General features: G+C 39.2%; 1 protein-coding gene across 3 annotated transcripts in view; it reads right to left on the bottom strand.

The window, feature by feature from the left end:
* The window catches only part of LOC134675438 (guanine nucleotide-binding protein G(I)/G(S)/G(T) subunit beta-1), a 34,175-nt gene that overhangs the window by 13,302 nt on the left and 5,244 nt on the right, over nucleotides 1-15,629 (bottom strand). For all 3 annotated transcript variants that reach the window (XR_010099740.1, XR_010099739.1, XM_063533705.1), the window contains exons 2-3: nucleotides 5,256-5,379; nucleotides 2,328-2,473 (exon numbers count right to left, since the gene is read on the bottom strand). Coding sequence is in view for 1 of the 3 variants with exons in the window: in XM_063533705.1 (XP_063389775.1) it covers nucleotides 2,328-2,473; nucleotides 5,256-5,312 (203 nt within the window). In the remaining 2 variants the exon portion in view is untranslated. The remainder of the gene's footprint in view (nucleotides 1-2,327; nucleotides 2,474-5,255; nucleotides 5,380-15,629) is intronic.

The raw sequence follows: 15,629 nt of genomic DNA, 5'->3' as shown, positions 1-15,629 counted from the left end.
CCCGCCCGTATCCTCCATTTTTGCTACTTCTTGATTTAAAAATATTTGTTAACTTAACAATTTTATTTCAAAGTAAGTGCTTGGTCGTAGAAAAAGTATTGTATGCAACGTACTGAGTCTGAGTTTAACTGAGTCAAAAACTACTCGTGGCGTCTTTATTAACAATTTTCGGCGCCTCAAATTGTTACTCACGCCACTCGCCTTTTTTGACCTCTCTTAAACAACGGTTGCATAAAATACTATAACTTCTTTTACCTTTTTTTTAATAATTTTAAAAATGGAGTAGGTAAGCCAATAACTGTAAAAGAAGCAAAGTGCCCCATTACCCATTATGCCCAACGGTCACCCTTATTACATTAAGTAATTGCAAGTTACCCCATACGTTTAGTTTAGGTACTGGAGTTTTCATTCTGATCGCTTGCCGAATATATTTAAATTTAAATCGTAGATACATTGGAATCATTGATTGTGTAAGATGTGTAAATATACAGAAGATTGTCAGTATTATGATTCATAACTCGTCACACGTCGGGACACGTTTTTGTCTTATGTGGCCCACTGATTAGCAGTTCGCAGGACGATATAAGCCTGTCAGTTAAACTCAAAAGGTGACAGTTCCGAACAACTGACAGGCTGCTATCGTCCGGCGAACTGGTAATCAGTGGGCCCCTTTAGGCCTCTATATTGCAACTTCTAGCTTGTAAAAAGCTTATAAAAATCATATATAGCATGTTTTTACGACTAGATGTCACTTTAAACTGGTGCTCAAGCACTCAACTCGCTCATACACGCGTAATCAGAATATCTACATGGTTTGATAAAATCATACATTAAATGTCGGGCACTCACGAATTTCATGCTGTGTTGCCTTGATGTTCGCATGTCTAAGTGCATTTACTGTACTTTCTCTTTGTTTTATTGTAACTGAGAGAAAGGGATAGGGACAACTGGGGTATAACTGCGAATCGCTTCGTTCGTTATATTCACCTGTCTATTGCATATTCGAGAGAATAAATACAATAAATAAAAGAAAAAAAAGATATGAATGAATAAATAATTCCATATTTTTGAAAAATAATAAAAAAAACCAGGCAAGTGCGAGTCGGACTCGCGCACGAAGGGTTCCGTACCATAAAGCAAAAAAAAAACGGGAAAAAAAGGAAAAAAATAAAACGGTCACCCATCCAAGTACTGACCACGCCCGACGTTGCTTAACTTTGGTCAAAAATCACGTTTGCTGTATGGGAGCCCCACTTAAATCTTTATTTTATTCTGTTTTTAGTATTTGTTGTTATAGCGGCAACAGAAATACATCATCTGTGAAAATTTCAACTGTCTAGCTATCACGGTTGGTGAGATACAGCCTGGTGACAGACAGACGGACGGACGGACGGACAGCGAAGTCTTAGTAATAGGGTCCCGCTTTACCCTTTGGGTACGGAACCCTAAAAAGAAAGAGTTCTAAATGGAAATTCGATTAATTTCATTAATATATTTCATTTCAATGTTCGCGGTAGGTCGTCCCCTGGTCTGTAAATGTTTCAAATACATCTTTAGGCATTTTTGCACGAAATGAGTAACTACCTTAGTAATTTTAATATTTCTTAATATCTTCCTAATATATTCACTTATTACTTTAGGTAAGGCTTGTTTTGATAAGTTTATCGCTTAAGGAAAAAAGCATTAGCATTTACTAATGATATATTCGTCGAAACGTTATTTTCCATAAAATGTTTTCATTGTCATAGTAAAGGAAATTACATATTTAGTATGTTGATCGAAAAGTTCACTTCGATCTTCGTAGTCAGCAGCAGAAGTTGCTAAGCGGGCGGGGTGTTCAAAATTACCTTGACACGCTTTTATTCTCTTAACAATAATGTTGCGTCAAGATCATTTTGAACACCTGGCCCGTTTAGCAACTTCTGCCGCTTTGTACGAAGTTGTAGAGTATGTATGCCTAGCGTTACCCCAGTGCAAGGCATAGGTAGATATAGATACCGTTGGGATGATGAAGCTCTAAAAGACCTGACGGTAAAAATACCACTAAGTGCCCCTTGCACCATTCACTAACCCGGGGTTAACCGGTTAAATCATGGAGTTACCATGGTTACCAGTACAATTTGACACTGGATTAGCGGTTTAACCGATTAACTTCAGGTTAGTGGAATGGTGGCCTTAGGCCCACTTGCACCATTCCATAATAGCGTAGGCGTCAACCGCCATAAGGTACCTGTACCCGTGGGACGTCACAAATAAATAAAAGGCCACTGCCCCTTCCCTGTGTCAGAGGTCAATGTGTGTCTGTGTCACTAGGTCAACAATCATACCTGGAGTCGCTGCCCCAGTGCATGGCGTAAATCTTGGCGAGGTGGCCGCGCAGCGTGCGCCGCGTGCGCATCTGGATGCGCCCGATGGGCTCGAGGTTGGCGGTCGCCTGCGCAAGCGACGTGTCGCACGCCGCCTTGCGCGCGTCCTGCAACATAAAACGGAAAATTATCATTTGCACCTCTCATATATTATATAAGGGCTTGTGCACTACTATTTACATGAGTATAGATACTTGTTCTCGGTTTCGTTAAACATAAATCTTCACTCTACTACACTTCAAAATAGCGAGTCTAATTAACGAAAATAGAAAAATAAATAAGATTTTCTATATACAATACCTACTATTAATCTTAAAATTACGTCGAATGAAAAAAATTCAAAAAAATACACGTGATGTTGTTTGAGGGGAGGGTGGGAGCCAAAAACCTCACCAAATATCACCAAGGGGGAGAGGGGACGGAAAATGGGTTTTCAAAAATCTAATGTAATGAAGTAATGTGGTCTTTATGTCGGCGGCCGACCGTAAGATCGGGCGTAGTGTTCCTGTAGAATGTTTTGACGATAGTCACATTAAACCAATATATAGGTAGGATAGGATAGGTTCGTTAGGTTGCCCAGAAATAGGAGCCCCGCGTACGCGGGGCTCCGTCGACTCAGGAAACGAGTCAAAAATTTTCACATTTCACGATATGCCTGCTCTTACGATCGGCCGCCGACATTTTATATCTCGGCTTATTATGATACCGTTGTTTAGAAAAATGAAGTCATTACTCGGAACTGTGTGACTCTCATTGAAATAACGTTTTTTTTACCAACTACTAGTTAAAGTTGACCTTTTAGCAGATTTGTAAAGATAAACCTAACCTTAGTATTTACGTAAATTGGCAATGATTCACTCGCTAGTACAAAGATTTCCTAAGTTTTTCCATTTCAAAATAATATGTGGAAACATATGCGTCAATAACTACGTGCGCAATGCCTATGGCACCCACTTCGCATAAAAAAAATACTTTTACGACGATTAGACGTGAGGATATACACGTGCAAGGAAAATCAGGAACTCTTCGCAGAAGGAAGTAATAAATACGCCTCTGCTCGCACCAAATGTTTTGTTATGATGCTCTATCTAATGTAGGTATTCACGAAGCATTCTATAAATGACATCAGCTCATCGTTTTCAACACCAATATAGATTGATCCCTGAGTGTATACTTAATATGCGGGTAACTTATACTGGTTTATAGTAGCGCATAAGTAGGTGAGCTTTGTGAATACTGGCCAGGGTTACGCAACAGTTTCGCAAGCAAAAATAATTATAACTTATTTTCTTTTTATTTACTACAGGATTGTTTGTCGGATGTTGTATAAATAATCTAAGCAATATGTCATGTGATGTCACAGGGAAAAGATTTAGGTTACAGAGATATCTGAGAAGGTTATCGTTTCTTAGAGAAGGTACGAAGGTTAACGTGGAATTGTGTACGTGACTCGCTACATGGCGTAGCCTTATGAATAAGGATGTGATGGACTGATTTTATTTGGCAAAAGTATATCATTTAGCCACTTGCAAGATCTTTTATACTAACTGTTTGACCCTGCACCAACTCAATCTTTCGGTTTAGTAAAGATTTTCATTCATTCATTCATACATTAACCTTTTCGACGCCGTGTCGAACACAAAAGCTGTCACTCGGATGCCACGTCACCGAAGTATCAAAACTAAAATTGAACTTTATGCATATGCACGTAGGTCTGTGTTGCTCTGTTGTCTGTGACGGATTAATCGGTCTTTGGCGTTGGACCTACGGTGCGGATATATCGGTCATTGGCGTCCAAAAGGTTAAGTTGGCGAACTTTTTTGAATTTGAACTTTCATGTATTCTGCGATTATCTTTAAATAAATAAATAAATAAGATGGTTCGATACGGTGCTGAGAAAGATGCAAAAGTAGATAAGCGGACAATAGCGTAAAATGGTGCGCACATGGTCTTGTAAGTATCGGTCTTAGGTTATGTTCAGGTCATTTTGAACACCTCACCCGCTATGAAATTTCTGCTACTGACTGTACCGAACGATTCAATCGTGGTTCTAAAATTATCACTTATCTTTTTCACAAATTAGCAACAATTCTAGCATGGACACAGGACTGTGTCAAATAAAAGTAAGGTTAGCTGCCTCATTGAAAATGATCTATGTCTTTTAACGTAGACTCATTTAAAATAGTGTCCTAGAACAGAAAAGTGACACTTTGATCCCCCCTAGCAGGAAACAAAAAGCCCTTTTTTCGAATAGGTGATGTGACAACTGAAGTCACCGACATAGCCCACCGGATTAGCAAGCTGAATTGGCAATGGGCAGGCCACATTGCGCGCAGAGAAGATGGCCGATGGGGTCGAAAAGTGCTCGCGTGGAGACCACGGACTAGCAAGCGCAGCGTAATAGGACGTCCAGCACCCACAAGATGGACAGACGACATCGTTAAGGTCGCCGGAAGACGCTGGAAGCGGGTCGCTTCCAACCGGTACGTATGGAGGTCCAAGGGGGAGGTCTATGTTCAGCAGTGGACGTCTTATGGCTGAGATGATGATGATGATATGACAATATAATTTGAGTATAAGAAGGGCCGTGCGCGTTGGAGGGTCTACCATCTTGTGGCCTGAATCGCAAACACAAACTGTACAATTGTCACTTCACGCCAGTGCTGCCCTCTACAATGCACGTACGTACGTGAACCAACAAGAAAAGATGACAGAACCTACAATGCATAAGAAAACGTTTTCTTATGCATTGTAGATTCTGCCATCTTGTGGGCTACATTGGAAGCTTAAACTTGTCATTTATGCTTCGCGCTAATAAACAGGAGGCTCCCTACAGTTCACGCACGTTATCAATGAGTTACGAAAGTTTCAATTTGAAAAGATACTCACCCTAATGGCATTTTTGAGGGTCTCCGCCTCCTGACGTAAACTGTCAAGTTCATTCATGGCTGTGTATCCGTTGGTTCTGCTTTCACGACCAGCTCCCGACGCCTAAACCGCGCTCTGCACCGACCTGCAACAAAAAAAAACATTAATTAGCATTAGGATGAAAACCGAATTAACAAGGTGACAACAAAGGATGAAAACCGAATTAACAAGGTGACAACAAAGGATGAAAACCGAATTAACAAGGTGACATCAAAGGATGAACACCGAAAACCGATCTCAGATTGGAGGGCAACTTGAAAAACAAAACACAAAACAAACTAATTTGACTTATTGCCTAGTATTTAAGTATATCAATGCGGCCAATTCCGTCATACGGGAAAAGCGATTGCTGAAACTAAAAGCTATCGCTGCTTTGTCAAGGAAATTACCAATTGCGTACTGTTTCAGAGAAAAGCGCTTGTTGACGGAATTTCCCATATGACATTATCCCAAAAGACAAAAGGCCGACCAATGGTCACTTTACTGTTGTATTCTTTTCAGGTACAGATAATATTTTAGCCTTGTGCCACGCGAGAAATATCGCGGGAATCGTAACGTGTTCAACGAATTGAGCGTGCAAATAAATCATCCCCCGTTCGAAGAGTATTATGTAACAAAATAATAAAAATATTCCGTTCGTTTACTAGTAGGTAAACCTAGAATTTCTTTTATACAAGCTTTTAGGGACCATGTTTTAGGCTTCGTTACCCAAAGGGTAAAACGGGATCCTATTACTAAGACTCCGCTGTCCGTCCGTCCGTCCGTCTGTCCGTCCGTCTGTCACCAGGCTGTATCTCACGAACCGTGATAGACAATTGAAATTTTCACAGATGTTGTGTTGCCGCTATAACAACAAATACTAAAAAGTACGGAACCCTCGGTGGGCGAGTGCGACTCGCACTTGTCCGGTTTTTTTAGTATTCCATTGAACTGTAAGTTTGCATTGTTATAACTATAACATATAATTGATGACAATGCAATATCATGAGGTGAACTTAATTATGAAGGCCGAATATGGCCCTCAGAACTAGAAGATAAAATAACATATTCGCTTGAGTTTGGGTTTGTTAGAATCATCTCGCCTTCGTTGAAAGCAAATTTAACCTTCTTTTGAAAAATAAACTCATTAACAAAATAATTTCTAACCGGGATTTCCCGGTATTTCGAGCCAAGAAAAGAACTGGGATTTCAGAATAAATTCCCGGTATTTTCGGGTTTTTCGTTTTCGGTACAATATTTGAAAAAAAAAGAAAAGTAAGTACGTAGTCTATGGATTGTTGTGATCTGAAATAAATGAATATTTATTATAATTTTAGCTGTCCTCGAGACGTTAAAACTACTGTGTAAGTTAAGTAGTAAGATAAAATGTTAAATGCATTAAGGCCTGTGCACACCGGCTGCGTGTGCGTGACGTGCAAGTGCGCGTGTGGCGTTGTAGTATACAGATCCTTATGAGAGACGGCACACCGCTTGCGTGACGTGTGCGTGTGCGGCTCCAACATTTTAGCGCACGCACACGCGCACGTCACGCACACGCAAGCCGGTGTGGCTCGGCCTTTAAGCAGCAGGATAATAGTGGCGTTTACAGGAAAATTTCATTCTATTGTTCCACGGTAATTGGAATTGCGTCAGCGGTCCAAGTACAAAAAAGGTAAAAAACAATTTTGGACCTTAACACTTTGTAATAAGGTTGACGATGGATAAATGTACGTAGCCGGACATAGGTATAAGTACAGTCGCCATCAGATATATCGGAGCGGCCAAGGTGTTCACAATATCTGAACACCCACTCTAACGCCTTGGCAAAAGAGGCGTGTTCAGATATTTGTGAGCGCCTTGACCGCTCCGATATATCTGATGGCGACTGTGCCAATAGTTGTTTCACTAACTACACTCCTATAGCTAAGTGACCAAATAAAAATCCTGAGATTGTTATTGTTTCCTTGAATGCATTTATTAAATAATAAATTTACAATAAAATGTAATAACTCTATTGCACACCTCAAATCCTCTCGCGCATGAGAGGAGGCCTGTGCTCAGCAGTGGGACGTATATAGGCTGAAATGATGATGATGATGACACCTCAAATAAAAGCTGGCATAGACTATTTAAAGATTAAACGGCGTTACCTAGAGGTCAAAGAGCAGGTTTTATGGCTAAAAAGCTATATTTTCCGAACAACATTTGGGTAATGGAGCAGATATCTTATTCGCTGAACATGAACGAGACAGTTTCCCAGTGTGACGTGTCTCTTACTTCAATCAGTGCCACAGACCGTGTAACTTCTGCGTCACTAGGCCGACGGCCTAAAAACAACTATGGCAGATACTTTTGAACGCGTACTGCAATAAGATATGCTCTACCAATGGTCAGTTAAGTTTATAGTATGTAAAGGGGCCCACAGATTACCAGTTCACCGGACGATATCAGCCTGTCAGTTAAACGCAAAAGGTGACAGTTCCGAACAACTGACAGCAGGCTGATATCGTAGGTAATCTGTTGGCCCCTTTAAACAATGTGCCCGTGGCTTCAAACAAATCTGAAAATGTATCAAAATAGGCAAGCCGGTGGGAGTTTTATGCCATTTGGAGGAAATTTGGCAGTAGACAGAATAAATACTTAAGTAAATATACAATAACATCATTTCTCAAAATGCGCCATTTATGAGTTATTTTCAGTATTTTCCGAAAGGCTGAGTAAATAAAAAATGAGACTACTTTTGTATGAGCAGCTGCAAGTTGCATATAGCTATAAAAAACCAGACAAGTGCGAGTCGGAATCGCCCACCGAGGGTTCCGTACTTTTTAGTATTTGTTGTTATAGCGAGCGGCAGCAGAAATACATCATCTGTGAAAATATCAACTGTTTAGCTATCACGGTTCATGCATGAGTTAGGTACAGCCTGGTGACAGACAGACGGACGGACGGACGGACATCGGAGTCTTAGTAATAGGGTCCCGTTTTACCCCGTCCATCCCCCCCACCCCGGAACCATACGGAACCCTAAAAAACACGGAATGTACACGAAACACGAAAACACACACACACAGAACACACACGGAACACACACACACGGAATGTGTGTATTTATGTGTGGTACGGATAGGTACGGAACCCTAAAAATCATCGATCAGATGTCGATGTTTTTTTATGGGCGAGCTGAAATTTTTAAGTCAATGGTTCACTACGAATCTGCGTCATACCTACCTACTTCATTATCATTGCATGTTTACATTGTTTACGCCTAAACAAGTTTTAAAGTAAACAAAACGATAAACACACCAGCGAACACGTAACGAGGAATACTTCGAATCGCGGTAATACTCATTCTGAACCAAACAGATGTCTACATATATTCTCACGCGAAAATGACGCTAATTATAAGAGGCTTATATCCTAGAATGCTATGCACGTAGACGTAAGAGTAGGTATAGAAACATACGTAAGTGTTTAATTGAGGGTGTTATTTTAACGCACGGAGCGGTTCAATAACTTGAATGTTTTGCTACAGTAGACGCATGCAGTGTTTAAGAGCCAACAGAAGTGGTCATTTCTCCATACAAACGTACTCGACTGTTTCCTCCGTGGATTTTGATGCTAGAGCAATGATTTTTTCAACACAGATTAATATTGTCAATATCTGTGTCGGACCGTTTTGCTTTTATTGATATTTTTGTTTTTTAAAGCGCTAGAGCGGCCTCATAGTCACCGCAATGAGAGGCGTAGTATTCAAAACTGATATCAATTAGCCAAAAAAAGCAAAACGGTCCGACACAGATAATTTCATAATCATTTAGATTTCCAAATTTGGTTACGATTGGTTAAGTTTTGGAGGAGGAAACAGTCGAGTACGAAACCTCAATTTTTGAGATTTTTAAACATACATATATTAACATTAAACAGGTCTCGAAATAAAAGCGTTTTTGCAAGGCTAGTCTAACACGGAAATGTTGCTTGCATTTCATTTGCATAGCAAATCGTGATGCAAAAACTTAGAAAGGAGTTATGGCAGTAGGAACTTCACAGCGGTGTTTTTATATCTGTTTAGTAAGTATAATATACCTAACGTCTTCGATAAAAAATTCTTTATAACATATTTACAAATCACATATTATTAACTCACATTTTATAGACGGGACTATGCGAATTTATTTTATTACCTTAATTTACCGACGTCGCGGCTAACTGATGTCCCAACAAAATGTCAAAACAGAGATTTGTGTGTGAGAAGTACACGACGAAAAGTGTATGAAAATAGTAGACGAGTAGTGGAGGGTAGACATCACATTTTCAAACCATTTTTACAAAGATACTCCAATGCATAAGTAGATCCTACTGGCGCTTGTCAAATTTACTTAACAGCCCTTTATAATCGTTCGTCCTTATTTATCATCAGAGATTTTTCATATTTCTGTTTGTTATTAAAAAGGAATAGAATTTAACAAAGGTTTGATATATTCTATAAGGGGGTAATATCTGCGTAAATACTAGTAGGTATGTCGCGTTTTTACTCGTGTGACTATCCAGACATTTTTATCGAATAAAAGTGCTTACGAAGAGATTTAGCCTTAATATAAAGCCTTAGCAACGAATTAATCAGACAACCGAAAATTGAATCCGCGATTGCGTCACACCCAATAGTCAAAATACGTACAAGACAGATAGGTTTAGACATATATGCAGACTTACTCCCACGCTGTTAACTGACAGTTCGTAAACCTTATTACAAAAGGCATAAGGTCCACCGATGCATAGTAAGATGTCGCTAGATGTCGACTACGAAATAACTCGCGTTTTGTAAGAAAACTGATGTATGGAGTATCACATTTTCCTTACTTATATTTCTCTAGAAGGATCTATAAGGAAGAGACTGACTGACTACGTAGGAAACATATGCCTTAACCTAGCCCTTGACGGGCCCCGACCCCGCGGCAGACCAAAAAAGCGATGGCTCGATGTCGTGAAAGCAGATATGAGCGTGAACGGGCTCACACGAGACGACGCCCAGGATCGCGCAAAGTGGAGGAAAGCAAGTAGGAAAGCGGACCCTGGCAAAGGCCGGGATAACGCTAGGTAGAAGAAGAAGAAAAGAAAAAAGAAGAAAAGAAGAAGTAGAGAAGAAGAGAAGGAAGAGTGGGAGGTGACAGGGCTAGAGGAAGATCGCCATTGAGATGGACCGACCAAATCAAAGCCAGTGTGTCGGCCACAGTAAGCGAATGCTCACGGAAACCAGCTCTACAGTCGCTCAAAAGTATACATAATGGCCACGACCACTCTGTCAACAGTGTAACGAAGAAGAAGAAGAATTTCTCTATGGTAAGTGTTGCTGTTTGTACATACATAGACAACAAAAACACAACGTAATACACACAACGTTCAAATCACGAACGATTTCGTCTCGTGTCGAACCAATGGCGTTAGGTATTTTGAGAATGTCTCACAAAATAATTCCCAAGTGAACGACCCTTAAAAACTTTGTTTTTCATTCAATTTCGAGTCTGTTTATAAGCTTCTTGTTTCCTGGTTACAGATTTATTTATAGGCTTGTTTTCTATCTCCGCCATTTTCCTCTAACAAATACTAACAGAGTATTTTCCTTTTCAGTTCATTTCACGACTCGGGGTCGGCACCCTTGAGAGCCAACAGGAGTGGTCATTTCTCCATACAAACGTACTCCTCGTTTTCCTCCGTGGTTTTTGAAGCTAGAGCAATGATTTTTTTCAACACAGATTAATATTGTCAATATCTGTGTCGGACCGTTTTGCTTTTTTTTATATTTTTGTTTTTTAAGGCGCTAGAGCCCTTCAAAAATGGCCAAAGTGGCCTAATTGACTATGCCGCAATGAGAGGCGTGGCATTCAAAACTGATATCAATTAACCAAAAAAGCAAAACGGTCCGACACAGATAATTTCATAATCATTTAGATTTCCAAATTTGGTTAAGATTGGTTAAGTTTTGGAGGAGGAAACAGAGGAGTACGAAACCTCGATTTTTGAGATTTTTACGCAGCATTTTTCGCCTTGTCCTTATCGCACTACTTTTAGGTGCCGCTTCCGTTAGCGAGACGGGTATATTTACCTAAAATATTTAAAACTCAGCTCCTGTTTCGTCTTAAGTTTGATTCCACCAACCGTGAGGTGAAATTGCTATACAGGGTATAAATACTTTTGGGCGTGTAAATATCATACTGATGTCAATTAACTTTATAATTATTTATAGGTATACTAGGTAGTACCTATACGGACAGACGCGTTCTTGAAAGTATAGTGACTAACTTTACTTTCAAGAACGCATTCACGTTTTCGTAGCGCTACGCTTGTAGCCGACCCTATCGTTTTTCTGCTTTGTAGTGGAAAGCGGCCACGAACAGAGAACCCGACTGTGGGCCCGATTCGGATTTTGAAATAGACATCTTTTAGGCATCACCAAGATACGATAAATATTCTGAGGGCAAAAAAAAATTATATAGATAGGCAAAGATACGATAACGATATGTTTAAGATCTAACCTGTCAAATTTAACATTTGCGCGATTATGGAGATACACTTGAACGATTTCCACAGGATATGACTTAGAGATCTAATTCACATCATAATAGATATCTTGCTCTATCTAACGTAAATGTGACATTGGTTGCCCGAATTGCGCTGCAAAAGAGAACAAGTTGATATCTAAACTATAACGTATCTAGTACGTGTCGTCTCTTGTGAATATCTTGAAGTTCGAATACGGCAGTGTATCCCTGCAGCCGGCTGTACGTAAATATCTGATCTGCACATTAGTGACGATAGTAGGGCTAAGATTTACGATAGTGATGAAATTGTTGTGGCTTAATAGGTTTAAAATGAGTGACAAGTCCGTTCCGAAACGGCCAAGACAAATACATCTGATGGTTCTATTCATAATCTATGGCTTCAATTCAATACCTTAAAATCGGATAGCTACCTTGCATCCTTATTTTATACTTTAGGTTATGTGTGAGCGGGAGTGAGAGCTTCTGACAAATTCAACTCAAATTAATATTTAGTATGGGTCAGAATAGCATCATATACCTATAATAATATAATAAATAAATGTATAAGTAGATAGCTAAAGTCCTTATAGTATAAGTCAAAATCATGGGAATAACAATCAACAATTTATATGTAGGCCCTCCGTTGCGTATGCTCACGTTATGTAAATCATTACAATATTTACATAACGTGAGCATACGCAACCTTAACCTTTCTCCAGGTTAGCTTGTACGAATCTCGAAGGGTTTCCCTACAAATGCAAATATATTGCAAACAGTTAAGTTTTGGTGATTCATTTGAAGACATGTCACATTTCCCGAAAGAACAATCCAATTTGAGCCTTAAATCGGATCGTTAAGGTATGTTGTCGATAAACACATGACGATGAAGGTTGACACGCATGTTAATATAATAGGCCTGGAAAAGGGTTGAACGCTTCATAATGCATCGTTTGTGGGATAAACGGATTCGACTGTACGGCAAATGCTGCCGTGTAAGGGCGATCCTTTTTAAACAACTCAACATTGCCAAGCACGCGCTGTTTGCTCGTGACAAAGATAATTGATTGTAATAGAGTTTAGACCACCTCTAAAATAAAAAAACGCGCCCCGTTTAACATCCAAAACAGATGGCGCTCTCCTGCGCCATATATTTGCAGTCACTGAATTGTCAAACGTCAACTTTTGACTTTCGTTTGCCAGTCAAATTCAATGCACGAAATTGTTTTACATTTTACACATCTTACTCAATCAATGTATCTTTGGCTTGGGCCGAGGTCGAATTCGGACAAATGTATAAATGCATCTTTTGTTCTCCGTGAAAAAAACCGTGGAAAATAATTATGCACTACATCTGTACAGGTGCATCTAGCTTACAGACAATAGTTATTTACAATACAAGTGCGGAAAAGAGGAAATTCGAAACGAGTGGCGATAAATTAAAACACGACCGAAGGGAGTGTTAAATCGACACGAGTTGCGAATTACCTATTCGCACGTGTATCGTACAACGTTTTACAGTACATATGGCCCTTTAAACTTTTGACATCGCACGAAAAGTGCTATTTTACGCACTAGTGCGGGAAAATAGGACCATATGTACTGTAAAAGAATATTACAATAATGGCGCCACGTCGAAGATTGCGCTTACCTACCTGTACATGGAGGGGCGCCTACACCCTTTGAAGGGAGCTAATGCGTTATGACAGGTGCACTCATACATACAGCATTAATTATGAACAGTCCTTTGACTTGACAAAACCGCCAGTGCGTGCTTCTTTATATATCCAAATATCAAAATACGTCGGACGCGAATTTTCGGAACAACCAATAGTTTTAATAACAACTTCTGTGAGACACAGACATATTAAATACACACTGAGAGAAAAGTACAACAAAAATACACTTAGAATTACAAAAATAAACTTAATCCGGGGACAAGGAGTTAACTAATAGGAACAAACTGACTTTTGCAATTCTATTAGTTCTTGCAATTTCTATTATATGTATGTTGAAATTATATTTGGGATTACTGAACTGTTTGTAGAAATAAATAAACTTTACAGAAATAGTGAAACGTCCATAATTATTACTAAAACTTCATTTTTTCCCCCAGTACAGAACTGTTTTTTAATTCCTGGTGATGATTTTTCTCTCAGTGCCGGGTCATTTTTGGACCGTTAGGTAGTTATATTGTGTGAGGTGATTACGTAGGTCATACTGAACAACTTTTTCTATGGGACCGACCCCGAAATTCCAAGAAAACTTTAGCCTTCCCATAGAAAACGTCGACATCCAATTGATCCAATCGACGAAAATCTATGAAACAGGCAAAAAATATTTTGCGATTTCGGAGTTGGTCCCATAGAAAAAGTTGTTCAGTATGGCCTACCTAATCACCCCGCACAATATGGCTAACGGTCCAAAAATGACCCTGACATGCTAAGGTAAAGGTAAGGTAAAGTAAGGTAAAGGTAAGGTAAAGTAAGGTAAGGTAAGGTAGGGTAAGGTAAAGGTTTTAAGAACGTATTTCGACTTAAAATACGTGAGTGACCCGCTCTTAATAATATATTCAACAAATAGTTGTTTGGACGTGCTCAGTCATGCTACTGTTTAATTTACTTGTGCATTGGGCATTGTGCGTGTTTTCTATATCTATAGATATATGGACTGTATGTATATTTTCTCATTGTTACTTGCGTTGTTAACAATGCAGGACGTCTAATTGACAAGCTTTGTTCCATGTTACGTAAACATTGTAAACAAGTAAAAAACCGACCTCCACACATCACACAATTTTTAACGTGTTTTTTTTCTGAATCTCGAAACACTTGACTGTACATTCTAATAGGTTTTCCTGACATCCATAGGTCTATTTTGTGTACTTTGCCCATTTTCCCCCCAAAAGTGGCCCCTACCTTATGTTATGTTTAAAATTCATTAACGACCATAAATAACGTAACGATGATAAACACACAATTAAATGCCAGGATTCAAACCCGGGACCTTCTGCTTCGTAGGCAAGGACATGCACTCTACTGACTATACTGCAAAACGTAATTCAAGACCAACAAAAGTAAGAAAATGTTGCCACTTTTTACTAGCGCGTCCTGTATTTAAGTAAAAATAAGTAAATAAAAGTCTTTAAATCGTAGGAGTATAATTCCTAATAAATAAATTATCTTAGCGTGATTATATATCAAAAGGAATTTACTATTTTACAAATAAATTATTGCAGCGGCAACATTGTCTTACTTTTTTTGGTCTTGAATTACGTTTTGCATTATAGGCTAGCAGACCGTCAAAAAAAAAAGAGACAAACTAATGTTTACGCTTTATAAGGCTTTATAAGGATCCACGGTTAGTCTCAGTTTTCTTCCATTAGTAGGAAATCTAGTCCGAGGTCGAAATGTCGCCGCCGAGATGTTTATCTACGCAATTACGCTCTAAGCAGCTTAAGCGCCATTCTAACTTGTTAGCCGTTTAAAGTAACGGCCTCCTAGCCTATACTCTGTATCTCAAGGTATTTAAATAAAAGTAAACAAAATCTCAGAGAAGAAAGGCCCATAATAGTAGATAATGAAAATATCGAATATGTACAGAACTATACTTATCTAGGACAAATTATATCATTCAGAGACCAGACAACTTTAGAAATAGAGAGAAGAGTATCAAGTGCTTGGAAAAGATTCTGGTCGCTTAAGGAGATACTTAAAAGTAATCACTTTCCAATGTCAGCTAAGAAAAAAGTTTTCAACTTGTGTATCCTCCCATGTATAACCTATGGCTGCCAAACTTGGGCACTGACTCAGAAACATCTCCA

This window comes from Cydia fagiglandana, chromosome 22 (assembly GCF_963556715.1).
Source record: "Cydia fagiglandana chromosome 22, ilCydFagi1.1, whole genome shotgun sequence".
In the NCBI taxonomy this organism is placed as follows: Eukaryota; Metazoa; Arthropoda; class Insecta; order Lepidoptera; family Tortricidae; genus Cydia; species Cydia fagiglandana.
This window is presented reverse-complemented; position numbering and strand designations above follow the sequence as displayed.